The sequence below is a fragment of the Pogoniulus pusillus genome, chromosome 29, assembly GCF_015220805.1.
Source record: "Pogoniulus pusillus isolate bPogPus1 chromosome 29, bPogPus1.pri, whole genome shotgun sequence".
NCBI classification, from domain to species: domain Eukaryota; kingdom Metazoa; phylum Chordata; class Aves; order Piciformes; family Lybiidae; genus Pogoniulus; species Pogoniulus pusillus.
In genome coordinates this window covers 13,671,138-13,686,235 of record NC_087292.1, presented here as the reverse complement: position 1 = coordinate 13,686,235, position 15,098 = coordinate 13,671,138, and the positions used below count along the sequence as shown (strand labels likewise).

The window sequence follows — 15,098 nt, the reverse complement described above, 5'->3', positions numbered from 1 at the left end:
GGGGAGATTCAAGGTTGCTTTGGGGAGGTGCAGGGATGCTCTAGAGGGTATTCGGGGATGCTCTGGGGGATTTGGGCTTGCTCTGGAGAGATGCAGGGGTGCTGCAGGGGAACGAAGGGATGCGGAGAGCTGGAGTGCCAGTCCTACCGTCTCAGGGCAGCGCGGAGCTGCGGCCCCCGGCGGGGCGGGGAGGGGGGCCGGGCTGGGCCGGGGAGGGGCGACAGGCCGGCAGCTGCGGCTGCGGCGCGGCGGGGCCATGGAGAGCGGCGGGGCGCTGAACGGCTCCGCCGCCGCCGCCGCCACCGGGCGCTTCGCCGCCGCCGGCACAGTAGCGCTGGCCGCGCTGATGGCCCTGCTGATCGCCGTCACCGTGGCCGGTAACGCGCTGGTGATGCTGGCCTTCGTGGCGGACTCCAGTCTGCGCACTCAGAACAACTTCTTCCTCCTCAACCTGGCCATCTCGGATTTCCTAGTAGGTAAAGTGCCGTCCCCGCTAGGCTCTGCACCCGCCCCGCCGCTGCCCGGCCCAGCAGCAACTTCTCGGCGGGCAGAGGCACCTGCGCTGCCTCCTGCCGCGCTGCCTCCTGCCGCGCTGCCCTGCGGTTCCCACACGGGAGCCCTGGGGTCCGCTCCGCCGATGTTCGCTCCTGCCCCTCGCGCTTTCCCGCACCCCCAGGATCCGGCGGTGCTCGGCTCCTGCCAACCGACACCCTCCCGCAGCCCCGAGGTTCCCTCCCGGCACCTCCCGGCTGCTCCCTTCAGGCGGGGAGCGGGGAAAGGACTCAGCGCAGCGCCCGAGGCTCTCCCCCCGGGGCGGCCACCGTGCAGCCTCCGCGTCCGTCGACGGAAACGGACCCCTCTGGTTGCAGGTGCCTTCTGCATTCCCTTGTACGTGCCCTATGTGCTGACGGGGAGATGGATCTTCGGGAGAAGCCTCTGCAAACTCTGGCTGGTAGTTGATTACCTGCTCTGCACCTCTTCAGTCTTCAACATTGTCTTGATTAGCTATGACAGATTCCTCTCGGTGACAAGAGCGGTGAGTCCTGTCGTGACAGCTGAGAGGGGAACAACACTCCTCGTGCTTTATTCTCCAAATTCTCTGCAGTAATTAAAAGCTCTTTAAATCCTCCAGAAATTATGAATCGTTCAGACTGGTGATGGAAAGCAATAATTATCCATAAATATGTAGTTCAGCTGTGGCTTCAGATTAGTTTTTCTGGCATAATTAAATGATTGAAGGTTCAGACTCCGTTATGCAGGTGTTCCCTTTCCAGATGACAGGACAGTAGTGCACAAGTGTGTCAGTGAGGTAAACAGACCTATAACTAACTTGCAGAAGCTTATTATCTCCAGAACAAACAGATTGCATTTGGACTCCCAACTTCTCCCTGGCTACCAAGGCAGGAGACTGCAGTGGCAGCTTCAGCCAGACACAGTCCTGAGGTCTCTGGATAGGTGATGAGGTGAAAATGCTTGGCCTCTTGCAGGAGGTAACAAACAATTCCCAGGCAGATCACATCTATTGTTGTCTGCTTGTTCCCCAACCTCAAATACACCATGGATTACCACAAAGCTCAGAGAGAGCCAAAGGCAGATGTCCACCTAGCCCAGGAGTTTGATGTGTGCTTCTCCTCGGCAATTACAGAGAGCAGCTGGGTACAACTCAGGCAAGTGCTAGGCTCCAACCAAATCAGTGCATTTCCACTAAGCAAAAGCCATGTCTGGGGATTCTAAGTCTTCCCTGCAGGAGTGTGATCTATCTAGTGATTGCTCCTGTTGCCTATAGCACATGAATTTCTCAGACTGCTGGGATATTGCCTAGCAACTTTACCAGGAACACTAACAGTTCATTTCTGAAAAGCCAGCGCCAGCTGGGGCGCACGACCACACTTAAAGACGATTTACCCATTGCAGGTCGCCTACAGAGCCCAGCAAGGCAACACCAGGCAAGCCGTGCTGAAGATGGTGATGGTGTGGGTCCTGGCATTCCTACTCTACGGGCCTGCCATTATCAGCTGGGAGTACATATCAGGCCAGAGCATCATACCTGCTGGGGAATGCTACGTTGAGTTTTTCTACAACTGGTATTTCCTCATGACAGCCTCCACACTGGAGTTTTTCACCCCTTTCCTCAGTGTGATGTTTTTCAACCTGAGCATTTACCTGAACATACAGAAGCGCACCAAAATACGCCTGGATATCTTCCACGAAGTGCACAACCAGTCCTTCACTGAAGAGATGGAAATGAGCCCAGAAGCAAAGCTTTCTTTGAAATGCTGTAAGTGGGAGCAGAAGGAGCCAGCTGAAACCTTCGACCTCTCTAAGAGCAAAGCTCAAGCAGCAGCCTCCACTGCCAGCCTGGATGGCAAAGACCTGATGTCAGCAAGCTCTGAGAGCTCCGGGAAGCCCAACTGTTGCAACAAAAAGAGCTGTAAGAATTCAGCCTCCACTCTGTCCTTAGAGAAACGAGCAAAGATAGTATCCCAGAGCATGACCCAACGCTTCAGGCTCTCTAGAGACAAGAAAGTGGCTAAATCCCTAGCAATTATTGTAGGTATTTTTGGGATTTGTTGGGCACCATACACTCTCCTGATGATCATCCGTGCTGGTTGCCACGGCCACTGCATCTCTGATTTCTGGTATGAGACCTCCTTTTGGCTGCTGTGGATCAACTCAGCTGTCAATCCCATCCTGTATCCTCTCTGCCACAGCAGCTTCAGAAGAGCTTTTATCAAACTCCTCTGTCCCAAGAAGCTAAAGATCCAACCCCACGGTCCCCTTCAGAAGTGCCAGAAGTGAAGTGTATGGATGAGAAAAGCTTTAACACTGACTACAAGGAAAAAGTTATGGAAAAGTATTGTACCTTGCTTCCTTGAAGCAGTCATCTGGGGCATGTGGGTAAGGCAGCAATGAGACCACTGTTTATTGAATCTAATGCATCAACTACAAAATCCTGCAGAAGAGGAGGGTGAAGGGGTTTTGACATTAGCCACAGGCAATGAAATCTGAGTCCTCCACTCGCAGGTGCCACAGAAGAGCTCTGCTGCCACCTAGTCAGCCAGAGCAGCATCAGCGCTTTGCTGAAATAAAAGTAAAACCCCAAACATAACCAAACATAAAGCTAACAAAAATAAATATAGATCTCACTTCAAACTACCGGACTAAACTACAGTTCATCTGCTTGCAGGCCTGATTTTTCCTGTAAATGGAACATATTTTTTCTTACGCTTAAGGTGTTCCATGTATGTGATGACACAGAAAGAACAGAAAAAGCCTCAGAAGGAAAACATCTCATTTATCATGATTGCTGCAATAGCTGCAGTGATAATCTAGATCCCTGCTGCACGTGGTGCAATGGATGTCCTTTCCACTCCCCAAGAAGGGGCACATCTCTGCCCTAAGGAGTTTACAGCCAGACTGGGAGGCACCGAGCATCCCAAAGAGCTGTTGGAATTCCCTGCTTCAAACCTGTCCGTTTCCTTTATGCCCAGCCCCACACCAACGTTGCAGTGCTCTCACAGCACACGGGAGCAATCCCCTCCTGCCTGGAACTGTGCAGCTGGAGCATGCCAGGCCCTGGCTCTGGCTGATCTGAAGAAGAGGCTGCTGTGCCTAGGTGAAAGGTTCCAGCACAGTATCAGCTTCTCCATGGTCTTCCTCATGCTAACTCAAAGATATTCTAAAATCCCTTCTGCAGGGTCCTAAAAATCCTCTTTTGGCAACATGTTAGAGAACTATAAACACTGAGAAAAGTGATTCCTGTGTTTGCTTTTTTGTTTTCCCTTAAACTGATAGAATCACAGGATTGTTTTGGTTGGAAAACATGTTTAAGATCGTCAACTCCAACCAGTATCTAATTCAGACAAGTCTGGGGATAAACCATGTCCCCCAGCACCACATATCTGCCTCTTTCAAAGACATCCCTGGCTGAAGACTCAACCACCTTCGTCTAAGACCTCTTCATCTGAGCAAGTTCCACAACTCTTGTATGCTTCCTTTTAAAACACAGATTTGAGTGGAGACCTGGCTTGAGCTGATTCAGGCAACATAAGCATCAAAACGTTTTGGTTTGTTTTTTTCTTAAACCAGTCGATTTCACAGATGGGCACCAAATTCAGAGCTCTAGACTCAGTATTAGCAGACAATCTTGGTCACTTTCTCTCTGCTTCCCCTTTTGTGCTCATCATCATTGCAGATTCATCCTGCAACCTCTTTGGGAACAGAGGCAGTATGATCATAAAAGAGAAGGTTTCAACTGCCCATCGCTGCTAGCACTGTGATATAGTAATAGGAATATGTAATTAGTTGCCATGGCAAATGCTCATATTTAACAGTATTGTGCAAGGAAGCTCAAGATCATAAGCCTGAAAACTACATTTAAAGCAGAAACTCAAAGGCTGTAAAGCGGCACCCAAAAGCTTATGATGTTGTGATTGCCAATTACACTTCATTGTTGTAAGCAAACTGCTCTTTGGCTGCTGCTAGCAGTAAATGAAAATGTTCTCCAACTTTGTTCCAGTGATATTTGTGGAGTAAATCAGTGTTGTCACCCGAAGTCAGGTTTTAAATGAAGTCTTGGTTTGTGTCTGTGATAGATCAGACTTGTGACATGTTCAGTCAGACTGTGAGATATGGATTAAAATATATCCTTTGAAGTAGATGTAGTAAGAATTGACATCTGCACTGTCGAGCCCGATTGTACCTTTCCTTGTGTCTGTTACCTTTGGGAAACCTCAATAAAGTATTTTTATAGGAAGCTTGCCAAGCATTTTATGATGAACAGGGTGTTGCTGGAAATTATACAATCCATCTAAAAGTCAAACATCTGCAGATTTTCCTGAGGAGACAGCTAAAGACTCCACACTTCACCCAAAAAAATGCCTAACGAGCTAGCTCCTGAAACAGCTGAGTTCTTCCCACCTCTGATCAGCAGGCTCCTGACAGCACACACCACTTAATGCCTTCCTAGCTTCTTTCTGTTCCAGAGCACGTTACATGCAACTTAGATCTGAAAAGGCTGAGTTAACACTAACTCTTCCTGTGATTGATGAAATCCACTGGCCTGCCTGAAAATGACAGTCATGATGTGAACAAGGTACCAGTTTCCAGCTGCGGCTCTCTTTGCTTTTCATCGAGATTAGTGGCGCTAGTAGATCATTCAGTGTGACAAAGAGAAAAGCTGCCAGTTATGTTAGACCTTAGGAAAAAGAGTGGAGAAATTGTTGTGTGTTTGGGGGCTTTAGGTGCTTGGTTTGGGTCTTTTTTTATTGGCTTGTTTGTTTTCAAACAGTGGTTACTTTCTTACCCTCCAGGGAGAAAAAAGGGTTTGCATTCTTCTTTAAAATACCATCCTGCATCATCCTCTCTGGATCTGTGGGAGGTCTCTGAAGAACAGCAGAGGCTAGGCAACTGCTAAAATGACACTAAATTGCTAGGAAGAGGGAAATAGGCCCCATTTCATGTGCTCTTCCATCATTCACAGGGCCAGCTTTCTCCAGGAAAGTGGTGCTCCCAACACTTGCTCCCATACCACTTCTCCTTCCCCTCCATGACACAAAAGTCTGGTTCTTGTATCTGCAGAGCACACATCCTGCTGATATCCTGATTTCTACTCACCACTCCTCAGCACACTTGCAAATAAATGTTGATTGCTGTCTGCTGCCACCAAAATTAGTCTGATGCCACAGGTAAAAAGCCAAACCACATAGCAGCTATGCAACAAAACTGAGTAAGATTACAGCATAATGCACCTTGCTGGGGTCCTTAACACACCTTGCTGGGGTCCTTCCATTAGCCCTTTTCAAGAGGGTTGTTTGTTCACAGAAATAACCTGAAACACAACTGAAACCCAGGAGTCTAACTAGCACAGACCTTTTTCTTCCCATTTTAAGAGAGGAGACATTTAACAGAAGAGATAGAAGTCCATCCAAGTAAACTCTTGCCAGCTTTCTGTGGCTAACAGCTGAATCTCTGACAAATGACACATTCAAATAGCTTCCCAAATGCAGGTTGTTATTTCTGACTAAACAAATGAATGAGCAGAGAAGTTATCAGTTTTTCCTAATTCCAGACATTTGTCTGAGCAGGGACTGATAATTGAGCTTTCTAGCGCAATAACGTAGGAAGACGGGGGTGGGTTTGGTTTTATTTCCTCTGCATTCCAACACACAGTAAGAACATCAAAACTTGATTAGGCAGGAAGACCAGAGCAAAGCAATAGGCAGCATATATTGAGTAATTTTAGGGTGCTCCTTTTCCCCATTTCTACAAATTTCCCCTCCTCAGAGCGTGAATTTACTGAATCAATTTTTAAAGCACAAGTCAAAACAGACCCCCAAATCCAACACATTGGCACTGCTAGCTCCAGAACCTGCTTCTCCTGCACATAACCTGAACAAGTAGCCATTTAAAAAGGGATTTCCAGCTGTTTAAATTCGTAACATGACTTTTTTTCCAGATAATCTGAGCCTCTGATCTCATATTCCTAGCTTATGAGTAAACACTCACATACCAAAGGCAAGCTTCTTTCCCCCAACATCCACTGGCAGTAGCTTTGTTCAGAGGCAATGAGGTGATTTTGCAAGCATTTCCTTCCACACATTCACACAGTTAAACAGCAAAAGCTATAAGCAAAATACCCAGTTTTAAGAGACTCATAAAATCCATAATACTTAAAGGGAGATGGTGGCTGGGTTTGCTTTCAGGGGTCCATAAGACCATGACCCTGCAACCATTTAGAAGGAAAAGACCTTTAAGATCATTGAGCCCAACCATTAACCCAACACTACATGTCCACTGTTAACCCAAAGTCCCTCAGCACCACATCTACATGTCTTTCAAATCCCATCAGGGATGGGGACTATTCCCCTTCCCTTGGCAGCATGTTCCAAGGCTTGACATGCCTTTTGGTGAACAATTCTTTCCTAATATCCAATCTAAGCCTCCCCTGATGTAACTTGAGGCCCTTTCCTCTTGTCCTGTCACTTTGAACTCAGGTGATGATGTACCTACACTGAAGAGCACATGCCATCTGTACAAGCAGCATGCTTTCCTAGAGTCCAAGCAACAACAGCAACATATTTCTGGGCAATTTAAAGTCCTGGTGGTTCTTTTCTGAGCTTCCAGAATGTGCTTTTACTCTAAAATCCTTTCTTGAAGAGAGAAGAAAAGGATACATTTCACTATGAGCCTTTCACACAGTATTTCTATGGTCTCTGACCTCCATATGAGCAGAATTACCTACACTTGGCTGAAAGTAGTTTTATTCATTGGTGCATTTTGCAGGGAAGATACTTACATTCTTTCTTGAAGTAAGAGCCCTTGCCTTGTCAAATAAAAAATGAAAACAAGTACCCATGTCTGGATGTGAGACCACACCTGAGTCTAGTTTTCATACTGAAAACTGATGACCAGTTCAAACGTGGTTAAAAGAATATCTGAATTCTGCTGATTTTTGGTGTTTGGAATACAAAGGACTTTATGCACCTGGAAGAAGCAGAGAGTAGGGAGCTTTTAGATACCAAACATGAATGGAGGAAATGCTTTACCATTAGACAAGGCAGGCAGACTAGCAAAACACTTATTTTTGTTACCATATAGAGAAAAGAAAAGCCTCATTCCTATTGTCTAGACATAAGACGAGCAGGCAGGACCTGCTTCAAAACCTATGAGAGAATACTCGCTGGAATTCTGAATATGCATCAGCTATCTGTGGAAGCAGACAGGCTTCCACAACAAAAAGAAACCCAGCTATACCCAGGTGGGAAATATCCATGCAAAAAGGTTCATGCAGCTGTATATTGTAGCCAGGAGCTTTGTAAAGAAGCAGAGCAAGAGACTTCCCACAAGACCTGTGAGGAGGAAATGCCAGTTCCTTTCTCTTAGTAACGAGCCTACACTCCACTAACTCAAGAAGGTAAAGGCCACCATAACCAAGTCCATGCTCCTTCCATAGAGCAGCTTCTGCATGTTAATAAACTGTCAATGAACATTCTTCAGCAGAGGCACTTTCTTTTTGGCTCTGTAACGCTTCCTCCCTAATCAGCAGTAACAAGAGACCTCTTTACACAGAGAGGGAAACTGCTCCCACAGCCTCTCTTTAGCGCCCTTCCTCAATTATGATTCCTTATTTGTTCTCTCCAACCTGCAGTTATACAAATTGCTCCATTGTTCCAGAGACACCACTGAAGCTTCATTCGCTCGAGTAGGAGGCTAGAGAAGAGAGAATCAAGGAGCTTTTGTTGAAAAACACCTGTCTGGGATAATTAATGGGTATTGCTGAGAGGGACTGGCTTCGAAACCAGGAAGATGTGATTCTATTTTGATCTGAAAGAGTGCTCCTGATTTTTCTCCCGTCTTTGTAAGTGAACATTCCTTCCCACAGGAGAACAGGGATGGACAGACAGAACATTGGGATGCTTGCATGAAAGGAGTTGAACAATTTCTCTGAGGGAGGATTAATTTTTCATAACCCCAGTTCCCAAGCAGTGACACCAGCACAACTTTGCAGTACAGAGCTGGTCTTCAGAGAGATATTCTCCACTCCACAGAGCTGCTTCTGCAAATAGATGGGAGACGATAACCAGTAGCTTTACTTCTGATGTGGAAATTGCAGACAAGAATAAAAACACTTTGCTAGCTGCCCTGGATGAGTGCCACGAAAGGGAAAAGCTTCCTTGAGTTCCAACACCACAAAGCCAGCCTTCCAGGCAAGACTTCACAGATGTGCTTATAGGCAGCAAGAAACTCACAGCATTTCTGTATTCCCTCAAGCTTGACTGAAATCTCCTCTCCTCCTTCCTTATCGTTGCACAAGATACTCTTCTGCTACTATTATTGTATTTGCAGAGATAAGAAATTGTGGGGTTTACAACAGCAGTTAGGGATTCTGCAGGGCAAAGGTGTTATCTCTAACCTTTACCATCAGTTTATTGAGGTATAAAACTTGCATTAGAATTCACTTAAACCCATCACTACCTGGCAGAGAAAGCCTTGTACACACCTTAAAGGTAAGAAAATCCAGCTCTGTCCCTAAACCTCCTCTTGTAGAGCTCAGGAATGCTGATGACTCATTATATCAGCACTCTGTTTACAGCTAGAGTCCTGGATGCATAAACATTACTTATTGCTCGGTATTTACAAACCCCAAGTTTTCAGTCCATCATTTACAAGCTGCTTGCATGGTCCAGGAGCAAAAGAGAACTAACATTTGATCCTCTTTCCAGACACTACAGGTAGAGCTCAGCATGCACATTTGTGGGACAAGAACGAGACTATCATTATTCCATTTGCAATATTCTGTAACATGAAACACTTCTGAAATGACTCAGATGCACCAAGCAGGACTTTTTGTTGTGTTGTAAAAGCTTTTCTTTTACATCAAACCACTATTAATAATCCCTTGAACCCCCTGCCATGGCATACAATCATTACACATTAGAGATGGCAATGAAAGGGTACAAAGGTAGGTAGATGAGGCGGGTGTGTGTATAAACATCACAAATATCCCTCCTGGGCACATAAAGGCTTTTTGCTGTGAAATGTTTATTTATAGGCAGACTGTGCCCACAAATCAGGCAACTCTTCTTACAAGCACAAAACCGCGTCTGTGATGTGCCACTGGCGTTTGAATGGTTTTTAACACAATTAACACTGAAGGAAAGCTGATTGTGGAGTAGTTAATAATCTCATTCAAGATCTCTCCGAGCATTCACAAACAACAAGCTCACTGCTAGAAGGGCAATGACAGTTCTGGCAAAGTTTTTAGCTGTTAAATAACAGCTGACACACAGCTTTAGTCATTAGAAGCCGTTTATTGAACAACAAACAATAATAGGAGTTGCATGTATTATTCCTCGAGCATGAGGTCGCATGCACACCCTGCAGTGCTCATGAACAGACGATGGATTGACAAAGCAAAGCAATTAACCTTCCATTAGCAAAATAGATTATACTCTAAGAAGCATGAATGTAATAGTTACAGCTGAAGCATCGTTTAATATCTCTGGTACAGCTTGTATGCAAAATAAAGGGGTAAAACAGTACAAAACTTGCATCAACAGTGTGGTAAGCATTGAAAACTGGGAATTAAGCTGTTACTTGATCCAAGAGCTTTCACCAAAGCAACACGTAAGAGCTTGTGTTGTTGCTGATTTAATACTTTTAATGGAACTGAAGGTCACAAAATGCTTTACAGAACTCTGTCTACAGAAGACTGCTAGCACACGGTTAGTTCTGAAGTAAGGAAAAGACTGAAGCCCAGCATGAATGGGTGACAGTTATTGCAAGTATACACCTATGAGGTCAATTGGAACCTCACACCTATGAGGTCAATTAGAACCTCAGCAGAGGACCAAAATGCCCCAAAATGTATTTTCTGAATTTCTCACTGGGAAGAACTTGTGCAGACTGAAGTATGCATCACAGGATGTTAGAGGTTGGAAGGGACCCAGAGAGATCGAGTCAAACCCCCCTGCCAGAGCAGGACCATACAATCTAGCTCAGGTCACAGAGGAACACATCCAGACAGGCCCTGACAGTCTCCAGAGGAGATTCCACAACCTCTCTGGGGAGCCTGTTCCAGTGCTCTGTGACCTTTACAGTAAAAAGTTCCCTCTTGTGTTGAGCTGAAACCTCCTGTGCTGCAGCTACATCCATTGCTCCTTGTCCTATTCTAGGCAGCAAGTGAGCAGAGCCTGTCCCACCCACTCCTGACACTCAGCCCTCAGATATTTATAAACATTGCTTAAATCCCCTCAGTCTTCTCTTCTCCAGACTAAGCAGCCCCAAGTCCCTCAGCCTCTCCTCATCAGGCAGTGCTCCAGTCCCCTAATCATCCTCATAGCCTTCCACTGGAATTTCTCGAGCAGATCCCTGTCCCTCTTAAACTGGGGAGCCCAAAACGGAAGGCAGTACTCAAGATGGAGAACAGTCCATCTATCTCAGAAAGATAAAGTGCTCAAATTCCTGAGAAACTCACTTCCACTACATTTTCACCTGAGTAATTAATTCACTGAGTCCCAACACTGCACCACTTCAGCAGAGTGCCCTTCAATCGCTGTTTGGAAAGAACAATTTCTAATCAATATCAGCCTCTCACAAGTGCAGCATGACAAGTTATCAAATCAGCAGGTAATACAGCAGCAGAACTGCTGCCTCCACAAAGCAAAGCAAAGCAAAACATGCTGCAGGTTTTAGCCTAAACACCACTTCCACGGTGATCTCTGAAGAGGTATTTGTGTGCCAACAGAACCTGCCAAAGTATCACAGTATCACAGTATCACCAAGGTTGGAAGAGACCTCATAGATCATCAGGTCCAACCCTTTACCAGAGCTCAAGGCTAGACCATGGCACCAAGTGCCACGTCCAATCCTGCCTTGAACAGCTCCAGGGACAGCGACTCCACCACCTCCCCAGGCAGCCCATTCCAGTATCCAATGACTCTCTCAGTGAAGAACTTTCTCCTCACCTCAAGCCTTAATTTCCTCTGGTGCAGCTTGAGGCTGTGTCCTCTCATTCTGGTGCTGGCCACCTGAGAGAAGAGAGCAACCTCCTCCTGGCTACAACCTCCCTTCAGGTAGTTGTAGACAGCAATAAGGTCTCCCCTGAGCCTCCTCTTCTCCAGGCTAAACAATCCCAGCTCCCTCAGCCTCTCCTTGTAGGGCTTGTGCTTCAGAAGAAGCTGCATTAACTATCAAAGACAGGAATAAGCATGAAAGATTACCTGAGTACATTTGAACAAGTACCCTTCTTTAGTCAGTTACATCTGTGACCATTTACAATTAATTCCTCCCTCAATATAAAAGTACTCAGGCTTCCCTAGCCTGCAAGTGGGACTACAGCTATTTTTCAGCTTGAATAGTAAATGAAAGCAACTTTCCAGCCGTACACTCATTCATACAGAGACCTGGTCAGTTAAATGCATTATTTGGTTTGCTCCAGACTAAATACATTAGGACATTAACTTCTGCAGCATTAACTTAATTTAGTCTTAACATACAATTCTAGGACTGTTCTGTGCTGATCAGTTTCATAAGCCACTTCAGTCAGCATTAAAAAAACCCAACCCAACAAAATCACTATCTTTAGAACATGTAATTAGTCATAATTTACATTAATTAGCAGTACCAGTTAATAAACTGTACATGATTAACATGGTGATTTGTTATCCATCTACAAATCAAGTTTGATTTACTGTGAAAAAAATTCCTACATGCCTTCAGAAAAATAGGAGAGGAGTGAGTTGGCTCCTGGGTGCTAAGCCAGGCTGCAGCACCACAAAAGTAAGATGGATACTGGGGGGTTCTGAGGAGGGCAGAAGTGAAGCAACACACTGAACTCAGCATCTCCTCGGTGAGTGAGCTGTGTGCTTCTGTGCTTCTCTGCACATCTGGATGAAGCACTTTGAAGCTACAAATGGAAATAAACCAGAGATGGTTGTCTGGAAGTTGTGCTAGTACAAGGCACAATAAAAGGCAGCGTTACAGGACTGGCACTATGCTGTTATTTTTCCAAATTCCAAGTCCTCTGCCTTGCCACAGCATTACTGTGACTGTGTGTTCCAGTGAGTTCTTTGGGACCAGGGAATGCTCTCACACATGGGTACCCTCCTCTGGGTACAGTTTCAATACTTTATTATAGCTTAAACACTAAAACCATCACGAGAAAGATATATACACAACACCTATGGCTCACCTGCTACAGCCATAGGAAAAAAATACAGTGCTGAATAAGATACGAGAAACAATCCCAAGTACTCTACTGATCAAAGGGCAGGCTATACTCACTCTTTCCCACTGGCCAGCAGAGCTTCCAAGATGCACAGCTAGCAGAGCTAGTCAGCTGCCGTCTCAGAAGGTAGGCATCCCTTCTGGGAACCACACCATCACTACCACCCAGCCCTGTCCAATCAACTAGATCATGGCACTAAGTGCCCCATCCAGTCTTTTCTTGAACACCTCCAGGGACAGTGACTCCACCACCTCCCTGAGCAGCCCATTCCAATGGCAATCACTCTCTCTTTGAAGAACTTCCTCCTAACATCCAGCCTAGACCTCCCCCAGCACAACTTGAGGCTGTGTCCCCTTTTGCATAATCCTTCACACTTGTGTTCCAGGCTTCTCACCAGCTTCATCATTCCAACATGGTTGATTCTACCATCATGGTGGTCAGACTGGTGTTGCTCCAACTCCCCTACCCACACTCTCGGTTTAGATGCGTTCAGAATACTGTGATGTGTGTCCAGTACATCCCAGAATTCTGAACCACGGAGAACCAAACTCCTCCTTTATTTTGGATTCTGTTACATACCATCTTTCCCTACTGTTCATGCACATACCTGCAAGCCCTGCTTCCCCCAGATCTTATCTTTAGTAACCTAGTGATTATCAGCTTGTTGTAACTCCTGATCAAACACAAACCAACTCTTCCCTCTTACATTGAGCAAGTCACTGGGGCTTGGTCCAGACTGATATTGAAATTCTAAAATGCAGCAGGCTGTAAGCTTCTCACAGCCTGACTAGATATCTACCTCAGTCTCTTGTGAATCAGCTTCTGCCAGGGAAAGGCAAAGCAATCCCTCTCAGACAGAAGGTATTACAATTTGTTTTTAAAATTGGGTAAAACATATGAAATTTTCATCCCTTAGAGCCATTTTCCTAATGGTGATAAGTTAATTACTGAAGCCAGAAAAATCTGGTTGATACAGAAACAGAGATAAATGAGTTTAGCAAAATAAAGTACGTTTTTTACAGCTGTTGCTACAGGGAGCACAAGGACTTTGCACAGGTAGCACAGGACTTAACCCATCACATTGATGGGCAAGCTTCAAACCCACAGCTTCTGGCACTGAAGTTACTGCCACCAGTTTTTGTTCTTCTGAGCAGGGCTGAGCATCCCAGTGACACTTGCTACATGTCTGGTGAGAGGCAGGATGAGTGAGAGAATAGATGTTACCTCAAACAGAACACTCAAAGAAAAGTTGCTTTAATAGGATGACCTTTTTACTGGGTTATTTTCTAAACGTGATTAATGTGTGCCCTGTCTGCACAAAGCAACCTATCTGCCCAAACTCATCTAACTGATTTGTAACAGGGGAAAACAACAGGAAATGAATAGCCACAAACCAGCGTGATTTCATGAATAAGATAATCAAAATATGGATACTTCATCCACAAATGTGTCCTTTGGATAAGCAGTGCTTTAGCAATTCCATTGCCTCATGCAAATGTTTTTCTTCACAAGCACTTTCCACTTTTAGTGGAAGACTAATTTATCTAGATTTAGCCAGTGAATAGCTAACTTCTATCAATGGCTCAGTGGTGTGTGCACAAAAGAAGCACTGGGTGGGGATCCACATGTCTTTGGAAGACAGTAATGTTCCAATCTCAATGCTAATTAAGCACTGAGGAACAGAATGTCAAGACTCAAACGAGAAATCTTTAAAAATATGACCAAGCTTTTCCTTAAGCCAAAATTGATCCCAAACCACCAATGTTTTCTAAAAGATTGACTCTTACCTACACATTGATTTCTCCAGTTAGAGACACAAAACCACACCACTGAGGATCTGAATACCAACACGTAATTTGGTCTGCAGTTGGCTTTTAGTTCTGCTTTTTGGTCAGTGCTAACAAGTCTGATCGAGGTGCATTTCTAAATCGTGCATTTTAAAAGGTGTTTTAGTCTGTAGAAACCATTTTCAGCAGAGGTAAGCACAAGGCTCTTCATGCCTTGTGCATTGTTTTATCCAATAACCATGATATAAAATAGCAGCATTTGAGCATCCTGCAATGCTACACAAAAACAAGCAGCCTGGGTTGAGGTCACCCCTGCATTATGCTAGAGTGACATCAATTAGGATTAATGGAATGTTAAGAGAATAAAATGGATTCTAACAAAGTAGCCAGCCATACCCACTACCTTTTGCTGTGCAAGACATGAGTTAGTTATTAAATCATAATTACGTGGTTTAGCAGTATGGCTAGGCTTTTGCTCTCACTCATCCTTCAGGAAATAGGCATCTAACACACCCATACTTCCACCATGGTGACATAAGAGTACAGCAACAAGCAAAGTCTGATCAAGAAGAAGCCAAAGA

General features: G+C 45.2%; 1 protein-coding gene across 1 annotated transcript; it reads left to right on the top strand.

Moving 5' to 3' along the window:
- The first annotated feature begins 256 nt into the window (after positions 1-256).
- Positions 257-4,756, top strand: HRH3 (histamine receptor H3). The gene is made up of 3 exons (XM_064167796.1): positions 257-476; positions 870-1,036; positions 1,915-4,756. The coding sequence occupies exons 1-3, from the start codon at positions 257-259 to the stop codon at positions 2,797-2,799; spliced, it is 1,272 nt and encodes a 423-aa protein (XP_064023866.1). The 3' UTR covers positions 2,800-4,756.
- The last annotated feature ends 10,342 nt before the right edge of the window (positions 4,757-15,098 follow it).